This window comes from Danio rerio, chromosome 13, assembly GCF_052040795.2.
Source record: "Danio rerio strain M-AB ecotype USA chromosome 13, GRCz13ab, whole genome shotgun sequence".
Taxonomy (NCBI): domain Eukaryota; kingdom Metazoa; phylum Chordata; class Actinopteri; order Cypriniformes; family Danionidae; genus Danio; species Danio rerio.
Window position 1 is genome coordinate 48,664,509 of NC_141033.1, and position 22,237 is coordinate 48,686,745.

General features: G+C 34.0%; 1 protein-coding gene across 2 annotated transcripts; it reads left to right on the forward strand.

The window, feature by feature from the left end:
* The first annotated feature begins 181 nt into the window (after nt 1–181).
* bsdc1 (BSD domain containing 1) lies at nt 182–18,539 on the forward strand. Of its 2 annotated transcripts, none has more exons than XM_087278617.1 (11): nt 182–551; nt 832–889; nt 2,666–2,782; nt 2,953–3,120; nt 5,812–5,866; nt 5,939–6,054; nt 7,898–7,966; nt 9,986–10,073; nt 10,166–10,585; nt 13,715–13,818; nt 17,785–18,539. In XM_087278617.1, the coding sequence occupies exons 1-11, from the start codon at nt 526–528 to the stop codon at nt 17,815–17,817; spliced, it is 1,254 nt and encodes a 417-aa protein (XP_087134743.1). In that variant the 5' UTR covers nt 182–525; the 3' UTR covers nt 17,818–18,539.
* Nucleotides 18,540–22,237: the final 3,698 nt, after the last annotated feature.

The window sequence follows — 22,237 nt, forward strand, 5'->3', positions numbered from 1 at the left end:
TACCTTACTTTTATATTTACGTAAAAAAAATGTAATTGAACCAATTGAACTACATTGCTACTTTTTACCGCAATGTATCGGTTTACATAGCTGATAGAGTTATTAATAAATTATTGTCACGTTGTTTAACGGGGTGTGCATGCATATTATTTTGACGCGCTGGTAAGGTCAGAGTTCAGGCCACTGATGTCGTCATGCGCTGAAGATGGCAGACGGGTGAGTTTACAGCACACAAATGCTCGTTTTATCCTTTTAATGCGCGACAAAAATGTTGTGTTCGCATTCAGGAGTAATATTTGCACGCTATCGAGTGTATATCAGCGTTGAATAGGTGTTTGGGATGCGCTTAAATGATGCGTTTTATTGGCGGATGTGAAGGCGGAAGTCCGACGGGTTTGTTTACAAAAATATCACAGAGTCATGAACAAAAATACACACCAAAGTCAACGCTGAAAATCATCATATTCATATAAAACCATCATATATAGACGTAAAACGGACGTAGATCACGTATATTACCGTAGAATGATGAAATTTGATGCTGAAGTACCGTAAGTAACTTAAATGATAAATTCGTGTGTCACAGATTGTTCTAGACTGTGTGTCAGAGCTGACTGAGGTAAAGTTGGTTTATATTCGCACATTCGGACTATCTCATTAATAATATAGTTTTGGATAAAAATTCTTTGCAAAATCTAAATAGGTAAATCATATTAGCAGCCAATGACTATCAAAGTACAACATTGTTCACGGTTAATGCACAGTATGAATTTAATATGAATGTGTAATTTCTGATGGTTATGGATGCTTTGATTGGTGTGTTGATCACAGGGAAGGAGGATGGTGGGGAGGCTGGCTGACACAGAGCTTTCAGAGCGTCAAAGACAAGGTGAGACTAAATAAAACAAGAGTTTTACCATTAGAATAATTGTGAGTTTTAAGAAGAGCAATAATTGATCTGTCTATTGTAGTTATGCAATATTTGAGCATACGTTTTGAACTGAAATATCATTACTGTTTTAGTATTTAGTATTGTATTAATGTAAATGATAATATAAATGGTTTTATAGTATTAATTTATATACTTTATTTGGGTACATTACATGGCAACAGTGTATTAAATCAGTAATTTAATTGATAATTAATGTAGTCTCATTTTTAAACTAGCTTGTTTTAACTTCTCCCTTAACTTTAATTGCATGTGTTTTTTTTTTATGTTATAACTGTTATTCATTTGGGGGAGGGGGGTATTTTACATGTGTGGGTCTGCAATAGTCACATTTAAAGATATGCAATGTTGAGTTGGGATTATAGTTGATCAACAAGTGTGAATACATAAGATTTGTGGAGTCATTACTAAGTATACCTACAGAGTCAAACTTTAGCATTTGCATGTGTTTTAAAGGCATTTCAAGAGAGTGTAAAGCATTCTGGCACAGTAACATACAACATTTGTAACATTAATGAAGAATAATTTTACTGAATTATTAATACAATGAAGACTGTACAGTTTTATTTTATATTTAGTTATTCAGTTTCCATAAGGCACTGTTTGTTTTACTTTATTTGTTTGCTGTATTATAATTACTCTTTCTTGCAATTTGTTAATTTTTTTTATATGTAATTCACACCCTTACAGAATCACTTCAGTCAATCTAAATTAATGATTCTCCTCTCCAAATAGAGCTATTTAAGACCTTTGGTGAACTTGTATTCACACTACAATATACACAATGTTGAGTTGGGATTATAGTTCATCAACCATTGAGAATATTTAAGATTTGTGGAGTCATCATTACTAAGGATATCTATAACATTTATAAGTCAAACTTTAGCATTTGCATGTGTTTTAAAGGCATTTCAAGAGAGTTTAAAGCATTCTGGCAAAGTAACGTACAACATTTGTAACGTTAATGAAGAATCATTTTACTGAAATATTAATACAATGAAGACTGTACAGTTTTAATTTACGTTTAATTATTCAGTTTTCATAAGACACTGTTTGTTTTATTTATTTATTTTTATTTCCTGTATTTCTATCCTGTATTCTTGCTCGCATTTTTTTAAATATTTTTTTTTAATATGTGATTCACACTATTACAGAATCACTCTTGTCAATCTAAATGAATGATTCCCCTCCACCCCCCAATTAGAGTTATTTAATCATTGGGGTGAAATTGTATTCACACCACAATATATGTTGCAGAAAAAACTAAATATCACAATGTCAGATTTTTCCAATATTGTGCAGCCCTGATATTGACTATTTACTGAACACATGAAGTGCATGGCGTCAACAAAATCAGTTTTTAATGCAATGGTATAGCTTTTAAAAACATGCATGTTTTCAACAGTTCACATTCTCACATTTTTCGTTAGCTTTATATTTTTTTATTTGTTTCATTGTAAAACTATTATTAACTATAGGCTTAGATGTATATAAATTCTAGATTTAGCATGGAGCCATATTTTAGACACCAGTGTAGATCAAATTAGTTTTAGGTAGTACATTTATTTTTCTTTAAATCTAATGTAAAATTGTTTGTTGACTTAATTTGTTCATTACCCTGTATCACAAGTGGTTGTAAGTATGCACATGTATTAGACTATTTATATTATTCAATTTTATGGTGATTTTTAACATGCATATATTTGAACTCAACAGTCAGCTGAGGCGTATGAGTTTATAAAACGGGACCTGACCGAATTCTCCAGCGTGGTCCAACATGACACGGCATGCTCTGTTGTTGCAACAGCGAACGCAATTAAAAGCAAACTGGCAGTAAGAATTTTTTTTTTACAACATTACAGCACAACTAAACAATGTTAATGCTTGCCTTGTGTTTGCTTTAGTGTAGTGATTGGTCTGCTTTGCTAAAGGTAGACATAACATTTATTTTGGTAAACCAAAGTATGAGCTGTAAACTATTTTAATATCTCATGTTCATTTAGGTTGAAGGTTCATCAGAGACCACGGAAAAGGTGAAGAAGGGTATTACAAACATACTAGGCGTGATCACAGACACTTTAGCCCCGCCTCCAGACAAGACCATTGACTGTGATGTCATCACTCTGGTGGCCACTCCCACGGGCACAACAGAGGTGTACGACAGCGGCAAGGTCAGATGCATTCATGTGTATTAACCAATACATAGACCAATATATTTACAGTTAAAGTCAAAATTATCCTGTGATTTTTATTTTTCCAAATATTTCCCAAAGTATTTTTTACAGAACAAGAGAAATTTTACAAAGCATTTCCCGTAATATTTTTTCTTCTGGAGATCATTTATTTACATTATACAATGATTTGCCTAATTGGCCTCACTTTCCTAATTAACCTAGTTAAGGCTTTAAATGTCATTTCAAGCTGAATACTAGTGTCTTGAAAAATATTATTTACTGTCATCATGACAAAGATAAAAGAAATCGGCTATTAGAAATGAGTTATTAAAACTATTGAGTTTAGAAAAAAAAACAGAAATCTGTTAAATGGAAATAAATATGCAGGGGGGGGGGGTCAATTAAACTATATGGCTATAGATCGAAAAAATAAAATAAGGATTTGCTTGGAATTTCTCAGTGTGTAGTAGATTTACTAGTTATGTGTTTGAGTAAAATGTTAATTTTTTATATTATTATATATTGTTATTAAAAGTGCTTCTTTCCTTTTCAGAACAAGTTTATTTGAGTAATAAATGTTTTTTATTTATTTATTTTGATTGTAACAAGTTATTCCAACAAATTTGTATTTCTTAACTCTTATGACTTTAGAACATTGAGACTGTCTTGTTTAAAAATTAATATAAATAGGACATCTTTTTCATTTTGACCATGATTTATGCTTTAATTATGACATTTTTGTTTCAAACTTTGAAGAAAGGTTATCAATAGGTTGAAAAACCAAACAAAAATTGTTTTACTCAAACACTTAAATATGAATTGTCAATTCAGAGAAACTTAGAATGTAAAATTATTTAATCAGAATGAAATAAAATATTTCATATACATAGGAAGTGGATTAAATGCAAGTGTTTACTTGTTTTTTAAATAACTGTTATGTCAAAATACAGGTGAAAAAACATCAGATCTATTTGTGTTTTAGTGCTGTTTAATGATTAATTGTGACTGATCGTTAGGGTCAGACAGAATCTGAGGACATTTTTGCTATTTCTGCGCATAATTTTGTTTTAAAAATCTGCAGATTTATGCGGAATGATTTTGGGAGTTTCATAATAAAAATATGCAATGTAATATATGAAATAAAAATAATACCATTTTAACTTTAATGTTTACAAAGCAAATCCAATTAGATCCACATATTTGGTAAACAACGCAAGTTTCTTATATAATAAATCTACTAAAAAACAGAAATATTTCCCTACTAACTGTATTGTAAATGAATCATATGAACATTTTCATATTAGTCAATAGAAATGACTGAAATTAAATTAAAACTGAAGAAATATAAATGTACACACATTTTCACAAGTAAAAAAATAGACTGACGTGATGGGCTGAAAATCTGCTGATCTGCTGATTTCTGCGCGCACAGATCCTGTGGGCGTAGATCATGTACAAAAGTTTGTATTTACACAATGTATATATGCGTATATTTATTACGTATAAATAAATGCACACACATGCAGTTATATACCCTAAAATATTCACATATATATCAATATTTATATACAATTAAGCTAAAAATATAAATACACATTTTTCTATACATGTATGTGTGTATTTATACATGATAAATGCATAAAATTGTTATGTAAACATGAACTTTTGTATATTATTAGTTGCAATAAATCCTTTAACAGCACTATTATTTCTTGATATCAATTCAATAAACTTAATTGGACCTTTAGTTAATAGAATAGTAAAAGGAACAAGGGATAATATTGATATATTTTCAATGATTTGAAACTTGGTGGGTAAAGCCTAGATGTCTGAAGGATAGTGGCAAAGTGTAAATATTTAAAATGAAAGTCATTCAGCATTTTGAGCCTGCATTGTGATATTACAGATGACACACACACAACCTATATATTTATACAACTTACTTAATAACTTAATAACTTAATAATTCATTCATTTTCCTTTCGGCTTAGTCCCTTTATTAATCCAGGGCAAAGAGCTTAGAATGACCTGGAGGCGACACTCTATAGAACGTTCCATTGTTCCAACGATTCCGCCATTTTAGAGTGAAAGTGATCGGCTGTCCATTGGATCTCATTACTGTCACGATGGCAAGCAGCTGCTTTGTTTTTTATTTAATTATTTAAAAAGTGCATTAAAGCTGAGATACAACCTGAAAGATGACAATTAAACACTTACTATCACAATCATCAACACTTTTAATAGTTTATTTAACAGACTTATAATATGCTGTTGTTCTATTGGAATTTTCATTCCAAAATGGCCGCTGCGCCCTCCAGTGGCTGTTTACAAAATTACATTAGAGTGTCGCCTCTTGGTCATTCTAAGCTCTTTGTCCAGGGTCGCCACAGCGGAAATAACCGCCAACTTATCCAGCCCATGTTTTACACAGCGGATGCCCTTCCAGCCGCAACCCATCTCTGGAAAACATCCATACACACTCATTCACACTTACACACTATGTACAATTTAGCCTACCCAATTCACCTGTAGCGCCTGTCGTTGTACTGTAAGGGAAACCGGAGCACAAGGAGGAAACCCACGCAAACGCGGGGGGATAACTTAAATATATTAATAACTTAATAAAATAAAGCTTTCATTCATTTATTAAATTACTGTTATTAAAAGTTGTAATGGGTTTCTTTTCAGGCTCGACTTTACAGTCTTCAAGCTGACCCTGCTACTTACTGCAATGAGCCTGATGGTATGTAAATGCCTCACATTTTCCCCTTTTCACACATTGATGTTAGTTTGATAAAAATGTCATGTTTTTCAGGCCCTCCACAGCAGTTTGACTCCTGGCTGTCCACTTTCAGTTTGGAAGAGAGGAAAGCAGAGATTTCTGAACTGCTGGTCAGCAGTCCCGCAATAAGAGCCCTGTATACTAAAATGGTACAATGCAATTTTTCATTTACTTCCGTTCTTTCTTACTTTCTTTCTCTCTTTTTTGTCTTTAAAACAATTTATTTATATATTGTGTAATGATCAGGGCCAGATCTATTCTGTGGGAACTTTTTTGTGCTATTTCTGCAGATCATCTTGTAAAAACAAAAATTTATGAGGAAGGATTTTGGTAGTATATCAGCTGAAAACTTAAAACATTAAATACAAATAATAACTTTCATTTCAGGTTCCAATTCAAATCTAACTAGATTTACTTGTCTCTCATATAATATATCTAATAAGGCTGCATTTACACTGCATATCTTGTTGGTCAATACCGATTTTGTGACTGTATCCGATTATTATTATTATTATTATTATTTTTTGTTTTTGATGACCTGCTTACATTAGGGCTGCTCGATTATGGGAAAAATCATAATCACGATTATTTTGGCCATATTTGTAATCACGATTATTCAAAATGATTATCAGTTGAAGTCAAAACTATTCATCCTCCTGTGAATTTATTTTTATATATAAATATTTCCCAAATGATGTTTAACAGAGTTTTTTTTTTTTTTTACAGTATTTCCTATAATATTTTCTTCTTCTGGAGAAAGGCATATTTGTTTTATTTCAGCTAGAATAAAAGCAGGTTTGAATATTTTGAAACCTATAATAGCTCGATATTATTAGCCCTTTAAGCAACATATATGTTTGATTGTGTGCAGAAGAAACTACTGTTATACAATGACTTATCTATTAACCTAAATTAAGCCTTTGAATGTCACTAAATACTAGTATCTTGAAGAATATCTATAAATATAATGTGTAAAATATAATGTGCTGTCATCATAGCAGAGATAAAAGTAATCAGTTATTAGAAATGAGTTATTAAATCTGTTATGTTTAAACTGTGCTTTAAGCATCTTCACTGTATTTTTGATTTTATTATTGATTAATAATAAAAACAGTCAGCAGCAGCAGGAATACCGCACACTGTCACTTTAAGAATAGTGCTGCTCTGATATGGTTTCTCTTTCTCGTGTCTTTTGATTCTCAACTTGTTAGTTTATTAAACAAATGAGGGTTAATATGAATAATCACTAAACACCGCGCTCTGACACCAATGTGCATGTATTTCACCATTAAAGCGCTCACATTAAGATGGCGTTAGATGTGTGTGTGCTCTGCTGTCCGAGGCTGAGCGCGGCGCGTGCGCAAACACACTCACACGCTACCTGTCCGAGGCCAGACACGGCGCGCACACACACAACGTGCTCTTTTGCGCTTTTAAAATTATGAATGATGCGCATCCCGTGCTGCAAAAGTTACATTACAGCTCATGCTTTTAGCCATTTTCACATGGAACTGAGCTTTGCAGAGGCAAAGAGTTTTCACATGTGTTCAACTGGAAAGGGGGCGGTACGTGATGGAATAATCGTTCATCTCGATTAATGGTTTTTAATAATCGTTAAAAGCCAAAATCGAAATCGGATTTTCGATTAATTGCACAGTCCTAGCTTACATCATCTTTTAAAAGAGACTTGTATCCGATCGTCTGCATTTACACGGCACACAGTAAGGCGCAATGACCAGGGGAAAAAAAAGAGCGGGAGCTGACTAACAGCTGATTATTAAAGAGTGCTCTTTTCTCTATTCCTGTATGTAATCTGTTTGCAGCTTTTGACAAGCTGTTTTACTAGTTTATTTTTATAAAATTATTATCAATTGCCTTAAAGACAGATAGCCTTGATGCTGGCAAACATGAATATATAAAAAATTATGTTTTTGACTGCATGCTATTCTACAAAATAAGATAACTCATGAATGCGTTTTTGTTTTGTCTCAGGTGCCGGCAGCAGTGGCTCATGCAGAGTTCTGGCAGCGGTACTTCTATAAAGTGTTCCAGCTGGAGCAGGTACAGCAGATCTGAGTAATACTGACCCTTCAGAAATCAGGCTTATGGGCTTATCTGAACACACACACAGCTCAGACGGTCAAAGTGCGCAATGACATCTATGAGTCTCAGGATACCTGCCAACACAACACTTTTGGGTTGTTGGGGTTTCCTATTTGTTGTGAGCACTGTAAAACCTAGAGATTCCATTGAAGATTAAGCAGTGCCATCTGCTGGTCAAACTGTGCATTTTGAATGTTTAATTTAGCAGTGTTACTCGAAGCCCCAGTCACTAGGTTACAGAATGCTATAGTTTTCAAAAATTTGAGAACAGTTTGACTTTTCAGTCGCTTAAATAGTTGACCAAAACACACAATATGTTTTGCAGTTTTTGTTGAAATCAGTGTCGATTTAAAGGTATAGTTCACCCAAAAATGAAAGTTTACTCACCTTCAGGTGGTTCCACATAAGTAGATATTTTGAAGAATGTAGAAATCTGTAACTACTGACTTCCACAGGAAAGTTTTTTTTAGTACAGAAGTCAACGAATACCGGTTTCCAACATTTTTCAAAATATCTTCTTGTGTTCAACAAAAAAAAAAAAGAAACCCAAACAGGTTTGCAACAACTGATGGTTCAGTAAATGATGACAGAATTTTAAGTTTTGGTTCAGCTATCCTTTTAACAAACAACACTTAATTAACAATTAGGTTTCATACCATTTAAACATATAGCATTTCATTTGTTTCAGTCTTAAAACTATTCTTAATTATAGGTTTAGATGTAAATGAATAGATTTTCAATGTTGAACCCTATATTTGGGCTCCATTGCAGAGTAAATAAATAGTTCATATATTTTTCTTATGTAATGCATTTAAAATATCTACATATATACATGTATATGTGAGTGTGCTGAAATTTACTTTAATAAATAAGTTAGTAATACATTTATTCCTTAAAGTCATTTTAAGATTTTTTGTGGCATCTATAAATATGCTAAAAGATATAATGCTCCTCATCTATTTTCAGTTGTAAAAATCCACTAAATCTACATTTTACATATAATTCCAGCACAAAAGTTCTTGATCGTCTCCGCATTTACAATCGTTTCTTCAGCGCATTTCTGTAAATAATTATGAATTGAATCAGATGACTAAATATTTACATTTTTGTAATATTCTATAATGTTTCTTTAAATTGAAGGGGTATTTCAACCAAATATAACATTCTGTCCCTTAATTACCCTTATGTTCCAATTTATAAAATAAATAATGTTCTGAATCTCTTATGTCTTTCTTTCATTTACTTTTTTTGTTCATTCATTTATTCATTCATATATTTATTCATTTATTCAGGCATTTGTTTTTGTTCATTTATACTTTTATTCAATTATTAAGTAATTTATTCAGTTTTTTATTTTTTAATTTGTTCATTTATTTATTCAGTTATTCTTTTTATTTATACATTTATTCAGTCATTTATTTATTAAATTTTTCATTCATTTATTTAGTCATTCATTCTCTGATTCTTTCATTCGTTCAGTTGTCTAAGCAGTCATTTATTAATTACGTCATTCATTAATTTATTTTGTTCAGTCGTTTATTCAGGTATCATTTATTAATTTATTGAGTCATTTTAGTTTATACAGTCATTTAATTTAGTTATTTATTCAGTCATTTTTTATTAATTAATTTATTCAGACATCTATTAATTTATTCGGTCATTTATCAAATTATTCTTTCATTTATTCAGTCATTCAGTGATTTATTCAGTGATTTATTAATTTATTCAGTTTTTTTTTCATTTTTTTATTTATTCAATCATTTATTTATTCTATAATTAAGTCATTAATTCACTTCTTTTATTTATTCAGTCATTTATTAATTTATTTGGTCTTTTGTTTATTTATTTACAGTCATTTATTAATTTATTCTTTCATTTATTGATTTATTCAGACATTCGTTAATTTGTTCAGCTATTCATTCATTCATTCATTCATTCATAATGTGTTTATTTATTTATGTGATTATGTGTTTATAGGAGGAGGCCAGGAGAGTAGCGTTAAAGCAGCGAGCGGAGCAGACGGACCATTCTGAGAGTCTTGGCTGGGAGGAAGAAGACGAAGAAGGTTTGAATCAAACTTACATAATTGAAACCTATTCATTCCCAATCATTGTAAAAGTGTCAAACATACCGACAAACTTCTGTTTCTCTCTGCAGGTGAGTTTCTCGGGGCCACGTCTTCATCCCGCCTGGACTTCACACCCCCTGTTGAAGAGTCTCGTGTCCCTGCGGTGACTGTAGCGGACACTCCTGAAAGCTCTTCTCCTCCGCAGGCGGTGGCTTCTTTAAGTAATGTAGCATCAGACGTCACTCCGTCTGTGAGCAGTGACAGCGTCAGCTTTCCCACCCAGATCGAGAACCAAGCGGAGTCTGTGACCATCAGAGTCACGCAGCCTTCACCCGCTGCAGACGAGCTCTCTCAGAAACTCTCAGACACCGGTCTTCAGGAGACGTTTCCAGAGGAGAGACCTGTCCCGCGTGAAGAGACCGCCAGAGAGGACATGGCTCAAGACCTGCGAGTGTTTGAGCTCAACTCAGACAGTGGCAAGTCCACACCCTCCAATAATGGCAAAAAAGGTGAGAGAGACCATATAGAATCTATAGAGAATGGGAATGTGTCGTAACTGCGCTATGCATTCTGGATATATAGGGCAAGGGCCAACACTCATCAGCAATAAACTAAGTACTCACACACAAAAAAGAAGAAAATCATACAAGTAGCTTAACTCCTCACCGCTGGAGATGCAATGCAATGGAACAAGGTTATTACAGTTAACAAAAACGAACGAAAAAATGGAAACTAAAATTTTAAGTAATTGTTGTTAACTGAAATAAAAATAAAAATGAGAGTTAAAAAAAAAAAAACTAGAACTAACTGAAACTATTTTGGGTACATACAAAACTAACTGAAACTAACTAAAATTATGGCAAAAACCTCCTTCGTTTTCGTAATTGTAAATGTATTTAATACATAATCTTACTGTAAGCTGTTTAGAAGAAAATTTAATTCGCAGTGCAGGTGTTTGACCCATACGGCACCTCAGAGTCTGCAATCCTGCTGCCATCGAGCCGACAAAAACAACTTGTGGACATGACAGCAGCAGGGTGACAGCATTACAAGCACTTAAAACTATTACTTTAACACATTTGTGCCCATTAATGGGTTTCATTTCTGTATCGCGATCGTGAACAAATCTTTTTAACCGGATCTTCTAAGTGAACCGGTTGAACTAGTTCACCAAAGCAAACTGAATAATTTGAAAAGATTCACATCTCCAGTAAGCACTTATCCACAAACTACTTATTTTTTAAAAAGACTAATACCCCCCTTTGACTCTTAATAATCCAATATATGCTCAGTATATACCAATATATACTTTCATTCAGTTATTAGAACAGTAACGTTATTAAACGGCGAACCGATAACACTGCGCATGCGTGATTCACTGAACCAAACACGTACATGACAGCCTACTGTGACTGAACTAAACTTGAACAACAGCACTGGGGGCAAACCGAGGGCTTAAATGAGACGATCTGGTGAAAAAACTTAAGTTTATTCCATAACAGAAAATTGTATTGGAATTTAAACAAGTAAATCATGATTCAGTTGGGTTGCAAAACTTTACTGTAAGACATTTTTAAGATCATGGTGATGTTTTAATTGACTGAAATTACTATTGCTGACTACATCATTTTGGTATGTTGAGTCCTAATTAAATATATAAACTTCCCATCACTACTGTGTATCTAATCTCAGAGCAGCCATGCACACATATTGTACTTAAGGCTGCTATCTTGTGGGCTGTGTATTTGAATATGAGGATGGGTATGGTATTAGTAGATGATGGTGTTCATGTGTCCTCTAAATACAGGTTTCAAAAAATGTATGGCTGAGTTTTTATTATACATTATTTATTCTATTATTTTTGAATCTTGCACCTAACAAATATCCTTATTAAGAAAAAAAACTGAAACTAATACTGAACCTAATAAAAACTAATTTCAAGTCATTTAAAAAATATGGAAACTAATAAAAACTAGTAAATCTACCTCCAAAAACTAATAAAAACTAACTGAATTTGAAAACAAAGTTTTAAGTCAAAATGAATTTAAAACTAAAACTAATAAAAAATCCCAAACTATTGTAACCTTGCTATGGAATGCATATTTTCAGCTTCTCAGACACACAAAGAGCATTTATAAGGGTATACAGTGGTCCCTTGTTTATCGTGGGAGTTACGTTCTAAAGATAACCTGATAACTATTTTTGATGTTTTAAGACTGTAAAACCCCTAAAACTACACACTTCATACACTTTTCTCAGACAGGCATTAACATCTTCACACGTTTCTCTCTTGTTTAAACGCTCTCAAAGTTCAAACTTTCATAGAAAAATAGGTCCAATATTATAGAACGAATCCAAAGATCAAAACCTGTTATTAGGCGCAAACATTCATTGCTGTCAGCAAATGTTCATAAAGCTTTTTAGCTTTTGTGTAGATAATGTTAGCTCTGTGAAACATCCACACACGCATTCACACACACACTCATACATTTCACCTGTACTGCATGTCTTTGGACTGTGGGGGAAACCGGAGCACTCGGAGGAAACCCACGCGAACGCAGGGAGAACATGCAAACTCCACACAGAAATGGCAACTGAGTCGAGGTTCGACCCAGCGACCTTCTTGCTGTGAGGCGACAGCACTACCTACTGCGCCACTGCCTCGCCCATTATTTCGTAGATTTGAGTTTTGAATTAATACAGTATTGTGATCATGATACATCAGCTGGTATAGTATCGTGGCCTGAATTTATGGTATCGTGACAACCCTAGATGGCGCTATGTGGCTTGGCAGAAATTTGAATAGTGTCCTGAGTTGTAGATGCTCAGCGCAGACTGCTGCTGACTTGTGGTGTCTGTGCGTACCCTGATAAAAACTAATGTTTACAATCCTAAAATTCATGGTACTGCATGACGTGGCACATGCGGTGTGCAACTCCCTTTACGATGGTCTTGCTGCAGACAAGCCTTTTTTCATCATTGCTGAAACTCGCACTGCTAGCGATTGAAGAATTATGTTGATTTGGCAAGCTGAACGCATTCTTTACTGTACAGGAGACACAGAGGAGATTGAGTGACAATGCTCTACAGCCAATCAAGACGCAGAACACAATACGCTGTTAAAAAAATAATAATAATAAAAATAAAGCATGTCAAATTGGACAAAAAAAATCAGCGAAACTGTGAGGCCTTGAAAGGTAAACTGCGTTATAGCAGGGACCACTGTATACAAGTTAGTCCATTTTATTCTGTCTTTTATATATATATATATATATATATATATATATATATATATATATATATATATATATATATATATATATATATATATATATATATAAACTGCCAATGCATTGATAAAAAAAAAAAATTAATTCAGAATTCAACAATGGTGATGCCAAAGACGGCCATCATTAAAAATGATATTTTGCTCAGTTTGCTCTCTGTCTAAAATCTAAAGCAACCAGTCTTGTGGATATTTATTTTTTTATTTATTTCTTTGTGTGAATTCATTCAAATATTATTAGACAACAATATTAGACAACAATCTCAAACATCTGAACAGTGTCTTATTTGATATGAATGAAGGAATACTAATGATATTTCTGCACTGTGTGTGTCTTTTTGTTATTATGTAGGTTCGAGTACAGATGTCAGTGAGGACTGGGAGAAGGATTTTGATCTGGATATGACGGAGGAAGAGGTTCAGATGGCTTTGTCGAAAGTAGACGCAACAGAAGAGGTTTGTTCTTCTTGATAGTTAACTAGAAATGAACAAGAAACAAAATTATAAATTATAATTATAATTTTATAATAATATTATAATTATAAATTATAAAACCATCTAAATCTTCTGACTGAGACATGTTCAACCAAGTTTAGAAAAACGTGAAACAAGCAATTTCCCTCCTCACTATACCTAAAGTTTTAGCCATACCACAAACTAGTGAAGTGCCAGTGTTAACTGTAGATGTGTGTTCATTTATAAACTTTGAGATATGTTTATTCAAGATGAAGATTAAGTTCTTGTTTTAGCGCATCGATTAGCATTTACACATTTAGGTGTTTTTATGATCTTGATTTATCTCTCTTATATAGTATTACACTTTCATCAGATATACCTCTGAGATAATACATCTGAACACACTTGTGTAAGCACACATACACGTACTCTCTCAGCCATATATGCATTCCTATTTGCATGCATGCAGACATATTATATAAGAATAGAGAGAGAGAGAGATGTATGAAAATAACAGAAATGTAAAAAAATATATCAGCAACAAAACTAATGAACAAAAGAGAAACTGTGTACATGTAGGGAGTTATCATTACATTTTACAGACCCATTATAGAATTTTTGAAAAAAATCAATAAAAAAATAAAAAAAATCAATAAAAAAGCATAAAAAATGGTCCCCTTTTCCTAATATAAATTAAGCAATTACATTTCCTGATTACCAAATGCTGTAATTTGCTCCATTTTATACATTTCCATTCATGCATTTAGGATAGGATGGTCTTGTTACAACCAACCTTTGGTTATACTCTTTTTAACAGCCTCCAACATGACATTTATTAAATATACATCTGTTTTTAATCTTTCCTGATGTGTATACATCCAAAAACAAAAAACATTCTATAAAAGAGGCATCACAGATTTGAAAATATATATTTTAAAAGGACATATTATGCAAAAATCACTTTTATAAGGGTTTTAAACAGTTTCGTGTGGCAACAGTGTGGGAATATAAACAACTTCTAATGGTAAAAATTAATAATTTATGTTTGTTATAATCACACTTGATAAAAACAGTCTGCAGAAACACTTTGATTGACATTCTCCTTCTGTATGTGTCATCAGAGGGGGAAAGCCCCGCCCATTAGTGACAGCCCTGATTGAGAAGCAGCCGTCAGACATTAGAGTTTTAGGGTGCTTTCACACCTGTAGATTGATTGTTTTGTTTTGTTCTGAAACAGGGATTAAAATTGTTACAATGTTATACTTTGTTCATGGTGCGGGTTCGCTTTCACACTTCAACTTTCTAAATGGACCAAAATAGCTAAAAAAGGTCACGTGGGAGTAAACTCTCGTCACATTGGTCAGAGTTTCATTGGTCAGAGAGTCCTGCTCAGCCGTCATGCATCCTTATTTTAATTTATGACTATGAGCAATAAGATATTATAGGCGAAAAGCTGTGCTTTAATTTTGAACGGTGACACTCACAGACTTAGTCACCAAATATAAATCAGAGTAAGACTTTTTCATACATAGCCATTGGCTAGGATTATGCGTGATAGGCTTTACATTATAGCAAGAAATAACAGTCGAACCAAGACTGCAGTTCGGTCAATTTTCGGATAAACGGCTCTCGTTAATAATTTAACATGCTATTAATTTCGTATTTGACATGAACCGCACATTTACTGATAGGAATGGCATCCCGCCCTATTCATCATTCTCTCTTCATATAGCCGTATAGCCCATGTGCCTATTTCATATCCATAATACAATATGATATAGCCTAGTTCATTAGTTTGTTGGATTGTTTTGCTTTCTCACTACAATTGATCTGCTCCAGAGTTCATTTCAATTGAGCCGAGACCACCTAATTTAGGCGATCTCAAACCAATTGATTTGGCACAGATCCGAGCGCGATTGCTGAATTCACATATGACTAATAAACTGCGCTAACTGGGGAAATGTGCCAGGTTCAGACACAAAAGTCTAGGTGTGAAAGCACCCTTAGTGCCATAGCTGCTGAAGATAACGCCAGTCACGATTAAGTTGCTTTATAAATGCCAAGTAAAAGGCTTCTTTTGACATTCAGTTTTTCTCAGAGATTACGTTAGTCTTGTTTTGAATCTGCTGCTATGGCCTTTGTAGCTAAACCAAAGACTTTATCTTTTTGAATCTTTTTTATTAAAGTACTAGAGATTCAGACTTAAGTAAAAGTACAAGTGCTATATCAAAAAAGTGACTTGAGTAGAAGTTAAAGTGCTCTTTAAACACCATACTTTAGTAGAAGTACTATAGTATTCAACGCTATATCTTTTTTTGGGGCACGTGATTAAGCAGAATGAAAAGAAACATTGCTTATTATACTGTTTTTCTCTCGTGCTTGAACCACAGATCTGACAGATTATAACAGCTTTAACACAGATCTTTCAAAATTGTGTCACAAATACACTCTGTAATTCACTCAAAACGCTATTGAAACCCATTTTTGGATTGCAAATTACCGATTGTAAGCGCTGAAAACAAAAGTTCTAAACATTTTACCGGAAGACACTGGTAGCTGTGGCTCTCTCTATGCAGTAGCCAAGAAAAAGGTCTATAATTGTAACGAGTAGGGCTGTGAATCTACACTGGTCTCACGGTTTGGTTGGATTACGATTATCATGCCTTCGATTCAATTCGATATCTCGGTGCATTGACGATGCTTTTCATACATAATTAGATTTTTCTTCACAACACAAGAATTTTTTAAAATTAAAATCTATAAATATATTTATATATTATTTGTAATACAGTTTTGTTCTTAAATACAGCAGTAAGACATATATGAATTGTACCCTTAATTTGACGTGCTCAAAGAAAACACTCTTTCTAAATGTATGAAACAAAACTCCAGCACATGCACAGAAGACATCATGAGCATTTATAGCAAATAAACTAATGTAAATATTATCCCGCTTCCTTTTTAAACACTGACAGACGAGGTCTTACACCCCTATGATCGGTTATTGTTGTCACCTGCTCAACAGAAAGGGTTGCGATCGGCTTTAGAAATGAAAGCGCTGTTCACTGATGGCGTGAAGAACAGCCGCGGTTGCAGTCTGTATGCGCATAATACACTTTTATCACAGGTTATCCGTAATAGACACAGTGGACCTCAGGCACGCTCGTGTCTGGATCCACAAGTATCGCTTTAACAGCCAAGAGGAGAGGAAAAGTTACCTCACAAACAGGCCAGCAGGCAAAATGTCTAAAGTGAGAGAAAGGGGTAAAGATGGGGTTTTACAGCATTTCTCTGCAGTAGTGAAATAGCGGCTCGTGTGCTGTGCCGCCTTCATTGTAGTAAGAGCGTTATTTTCTGGCCCTCTCCTCTATCGCAATAGTATTGCGACGTCGCGCTTAGGAGATAAATGACGTCAGTAGGTAATAACCGGTAATGATCTATTACTGAACCGATATCGATAATTTTGACACCCCTAGTAACGAATAACGATGCAGCACATAAAAAATCTCATTGAAAATATGTACTGAAGTAAAAGTGGAAGTAGGAGAAAAAAAAAAACAATACTCCAGTAAAGTACAGATACTGCCTTTTAGTACTTAAGAACTGTAGTGAAGTAGTTCTACTACGTTACTATACATCTCTGCCATAGACTGACGATACTCCGAAGGAGGGGACGTAAGTTTCTGCAGATTTTGTGTGATATTTTAGGGACCTCAGAGACTTATTTTTTATATTTTGTAAAAAAAAAGGGGCTTACTAGGTCTCTTTTAAAGGCATTTCTTTGCAATAATAACAGAGCAATCCCGAAAATTGGTATGGTGATTTGCATGTTTTCATTGTTTTTTGAGCAAACTGATCATAAAACATAAAGTATTTTGTGCTGTTTATGCTGTGATTACCCAGGAAAAATGTTAGATATAAATAAATAAACAAAAAGAGGTTTTAACTATTTTATCTTTTCACCAGTTGGAAGATGAGGACTGGGAGAACTGGGAGTGAGATTCTGGTGGAGGGATTTCTGGCCTGAAATCGACGCGAGACGTTGCTGTTCCCAAAGTGAACCATGCTTAATGTATTTAAATCCTAGTCTACGGCCCCACGTGTTCATTCAAGCAGTCCAGTGAGCGGGTCACGTCCTGCGAATGAAATTTACATGCTAGCTAAACATGTCTGAAGTGTGCTCTTTAATCATTTGCTGGCCAAGAAACGATCTGCTCTCAAAAAACGACCAAGTCAAACACTAAGACTGTTCAGAGAAAACCTGTATGGGTTAATGAGGAGAGGTCATCTCGTAATTACCATTTGTACCTGCTGTGTGTACATTATCGTAATTCTTCTTCTTTGGAGATTTCAGCGGGAGAAATTGCAAATTAACTGCCGGGGCTCCTGGTTAGCTGTAATCTATTATGCTGTTCATCATTCTTATAGGATTAGAAGATAATCCTTCACATGAAAAATATATGTAAGTTATGTTTTTTTTTTCTTTTTCTGGCATATAGATTTCTTTTTAAGTTAGCTTCTTATGAAATACTAACATCTTTAATCTTATGCAAGTTATTCTAGCATTGAGAATGCGAATGGAGGGATGTTTCATTCATTCTACTGATGCTCCATGGCCTTGTTCAATGTGGTGTGGAATGAAAATTATTTCATGCAAAATTTCGACAAAAAAGTTACTATTTCACTAAACGCACTTGTTGTTTCATGTGCTGTCCACTTGCTGTCCGTGTCTTTATCTTTTATTATAACTTAAAGCTGTGATTATTTTTTCCTCAGATTGCTTACTTTAGCTAATGTAATGATCATGAGAACTCTGATTCATTATACACTATCTGACAAACGTCTTGTCACCTATGCAAGTTTAAGAACAACAAATAATAACTTGACTTCTAGTTGATCATTGGGTATCAGAAGTGGCTTATATGAAAGGCAAAGGCCTATAGATTACGCTGATTTTACTAAATTAAAATATGATCATGCCTTGATTTGTAAATATTTAATTAAGACAGTAAGGTCTGACTTTGCTTAGACAAAAGTCTTGTCACTTAACATAAATAATGTCCAGTATAGAATATAAAGTCATGATGCAGTGGAAAAAGAATGAATATTGTGTCTGACTCCCATGAACTTGAAGGACTGCATCCATACATCTCTGCAATGACTCAAATCACTTATTAATATTCATCAGGAATGGCAAAAAAAGCATTCATGCAGGACTCCCAGAGGTTATCAAGATTCTTTGGATTCATCTTCAATGCCTCCTCCATCTTGCCACAGACATGCTTAACAATGTTCAAATCTGGTGACTGGGTTGGCCAGTCCTGGAGCACCTTGACCTCCTTCGCTTTCAGGAACTTTGATGTGAAGGATAAAGTAGAGTAGGAGCGCTATCCTGCTGAAGAATTTGCCCTCTCCTGTGGTTTATAATGTAATGGGCAGCATAAATGTCTTTATCTCAGGCTGTTGATGTTGCCATTCACTCTGCAAATCTCTCGCATGCCACCATACTGTATGTAACACCAAACCATGACTTTTCCTTTCAACAAACTTGACAAATTTTTGTGAGAATCTTAAGTCCATGTGGGACCCAATATGTCTTCTGCAGTATTTGTGATGATTGGTATGCAGTTCAACGAATGATTCATCTGAAAAATCTACCTTCTAACACTTTTCCAAATGATCAACTAGAAGTCAAGTGATTATTTGTTGCTCTTACATCTGACGACAAGACTTTTATCAGGTAGTGTACATCTCAAATAACAGTTTGTATCAATATAGGTTAAAACTGCAGCCTAATATTTTGCACATCTAGTTTTAAGGTAAGTCTGATATTTTGGAGAATACAGCATCCAGATTGACTGGCATGCTTTATCTAGAGCACACGTCTCAAACTCAATTCCTGGAGGGCCACAGCTCTGCAGAGTTTAACTCCAACCACTTTCAATTCACAACTGCTTAACAGTTTCTAGTAGTCTTGAACACTAGTCTTGTTTGATTAGGGTTGGAGTTAAACTCTGCAGAGTTGTGGCCCTCCAGGGTTTGAGTTTGAGACCTATGATCTAGAGCAGTGGTCTTAAACTCAATTCCTGGAGGGCCACAACTCTGCAGAGTTTAACTCCAACCACCTCCAACTCACACCTGCTTAACAGTCTCAATTAATCTTGAACATCTTAGTAATTTTGATCAGCTGTGTTTGATTAGGGTTGAAGCAAAACTGCAGAGCTACACCCCTCCAGGAATCGAGTTTGAGGCCTATGATCTAGAGCAGATGTGTCCAAACTTAGTCCTGGAGGGCTGATGTCCTGCTGAGTTTAGCTCCAACTTGCTTCAACACACCTGCCAGTGAGTTTCTAGTATATTTAATAATAGCTTGATTAGCTAGTTCAGGTGTGTTTGTTTAGGGTTGGAGCAAAACTCTCCAGGACACCGGCCCTCCAGAACCGAGTTTGGACACTCCTGATCTAGAGTGTTTCTTTCAAAAATGGTCTCAAGATGTTGATATTCATTACAGCTATATTGTCCACTATTTTTCCAATGACGTCACTATTAAAAGCAATATCATGCGCATTGGTGATTTGTTTGAATAGCTGATTATTTGTATTTTAAGGAAACTTAAAGATTAACCTTTTAAGTTTAGAGTGGATTGCATGTTACTCCCAATTTAGGTTTTTATACACTTATACAATGGAAAAACCAACATTCATCTTTATCAAATGAAATGACTGCAGTTAGATCAAAATGTACTGAAAGTTAATTATACTCATTTGAAGAGTTTTGAACTTGGTGTTGAAGGTACTGAGTTAATTAAATACATCATTACTTCAGCTTAAATGGAGTAAGTTCACAGTACTCGTATAGATTAGTTTTTTGTTTAAACTCAAATGGTTTGAGTTCTCTTCATTTATTGAGTTTTACTGTGCTCAAATTGCTTCATTTACTCAAATGGTCTAAGTTTACAGTACTCATTTGGATTTTTGGATACTTGGATCCTCAAATGGTTTGAGTTACCTTAGCTTTTTGGGTTTTTACAGTGTAGTGCTTTTGCATCCTTTCTGGAGTTTAAAAGCTTCAGTCAATGCACCTAAAATGGAAGAAAGATGAAGAAATGGAAGGAAGACGGCCACAATGAGTTGGAATAACCTGAGGATGAGTAATTGCACACTTTAAAAAAATGATTTATTTATTTGTTGAACTATGATTTATGTGAGAGAACTTTATACCATGGGAATAATAATAATAATAATAATTCAGAATAACTTTACCACATTACATTTCATTTTTAAGGTTCCATCACATGTGCTACTGTCTGGCGAATATTTCTATTTATTCTCATTTTATAATATAAATGCATTCATTCGTAGCAGACAACTATGTTTTTTTTTTCAACCCATGTAGATTTCATATCTGTTTAAGTTAATCATACATCGATTATTATTATTATTTTTATTTTTTTGTACAATCAATCAATCAATGGCTGTGTCTCATTTCAGAAGGTTGCATTCGAAGGGCGCTGTGTCATTGAAGATCGTCTAATTTCAAAAGGATTTGTAGGTTCTTTCAAATGCAGTTGTTGATAGATCAGCTAACGTGAATTATTTATATCATCTTAATTATTACCCATTAAATTGTATTTTATTAACGTCTACCCCAATCATCACAGTAATGAAAAACAGTAATTGTACAGAGTATTATTTACGTTATTTATTAAATTACCTGAAATTGTATTTTTTTTTTTTTTACATATTAACCACCAACCCTAAACCCAAACGTCACATTACTGTAAAAATATTAATTATTGTTATACGCTTCACAAATTATTGATTTGTGTATCCGTACCTGTATACTATCTACACTTTACTTTCAAATGCAGTCTTCAAATGTGTCCTTTATTTCCCAGGTAATGAAGGATACAACCATAGACATTTTTAACAACAGGTGGATGCTTCGCGACCTCGAACAACCCAAGATTCATTGCGCGTTAATAACGGCGGACGATTTAATTGTATAAATTAGGTTTATTTCACTTGGATATCTAAACATGTTAAACAAAAAGAGTATGACATGTCTTACTAAATAGAGATTTTATATACATTTGGAAAAGTGACTTTATATAGGTTTATATTTTTATGTGTATGTGTATAGATCAAAGAAAATATATTTCCAACTTTTGTAAACCTTGTTTTGCCTTCAGATTGCTTAAAATAAGTTTTAAAATCACTTTGAAAAAAGTCATTACAAATTTTATTACTGCCCATCAACGGCAGCAGTTACGGTTGCAAGGTGAAAAGATCTGGGTAGCGGTCCTTTGAAATTAATGTGAGACCAAGGTGTAGTGGAGCTCTGGCCAACTGAAGCAGGGGTGGGCAAACTTGGTCCTAGAGGGCCGGTGTCCTGCATAGTTTTGCTCCAACACTAATCA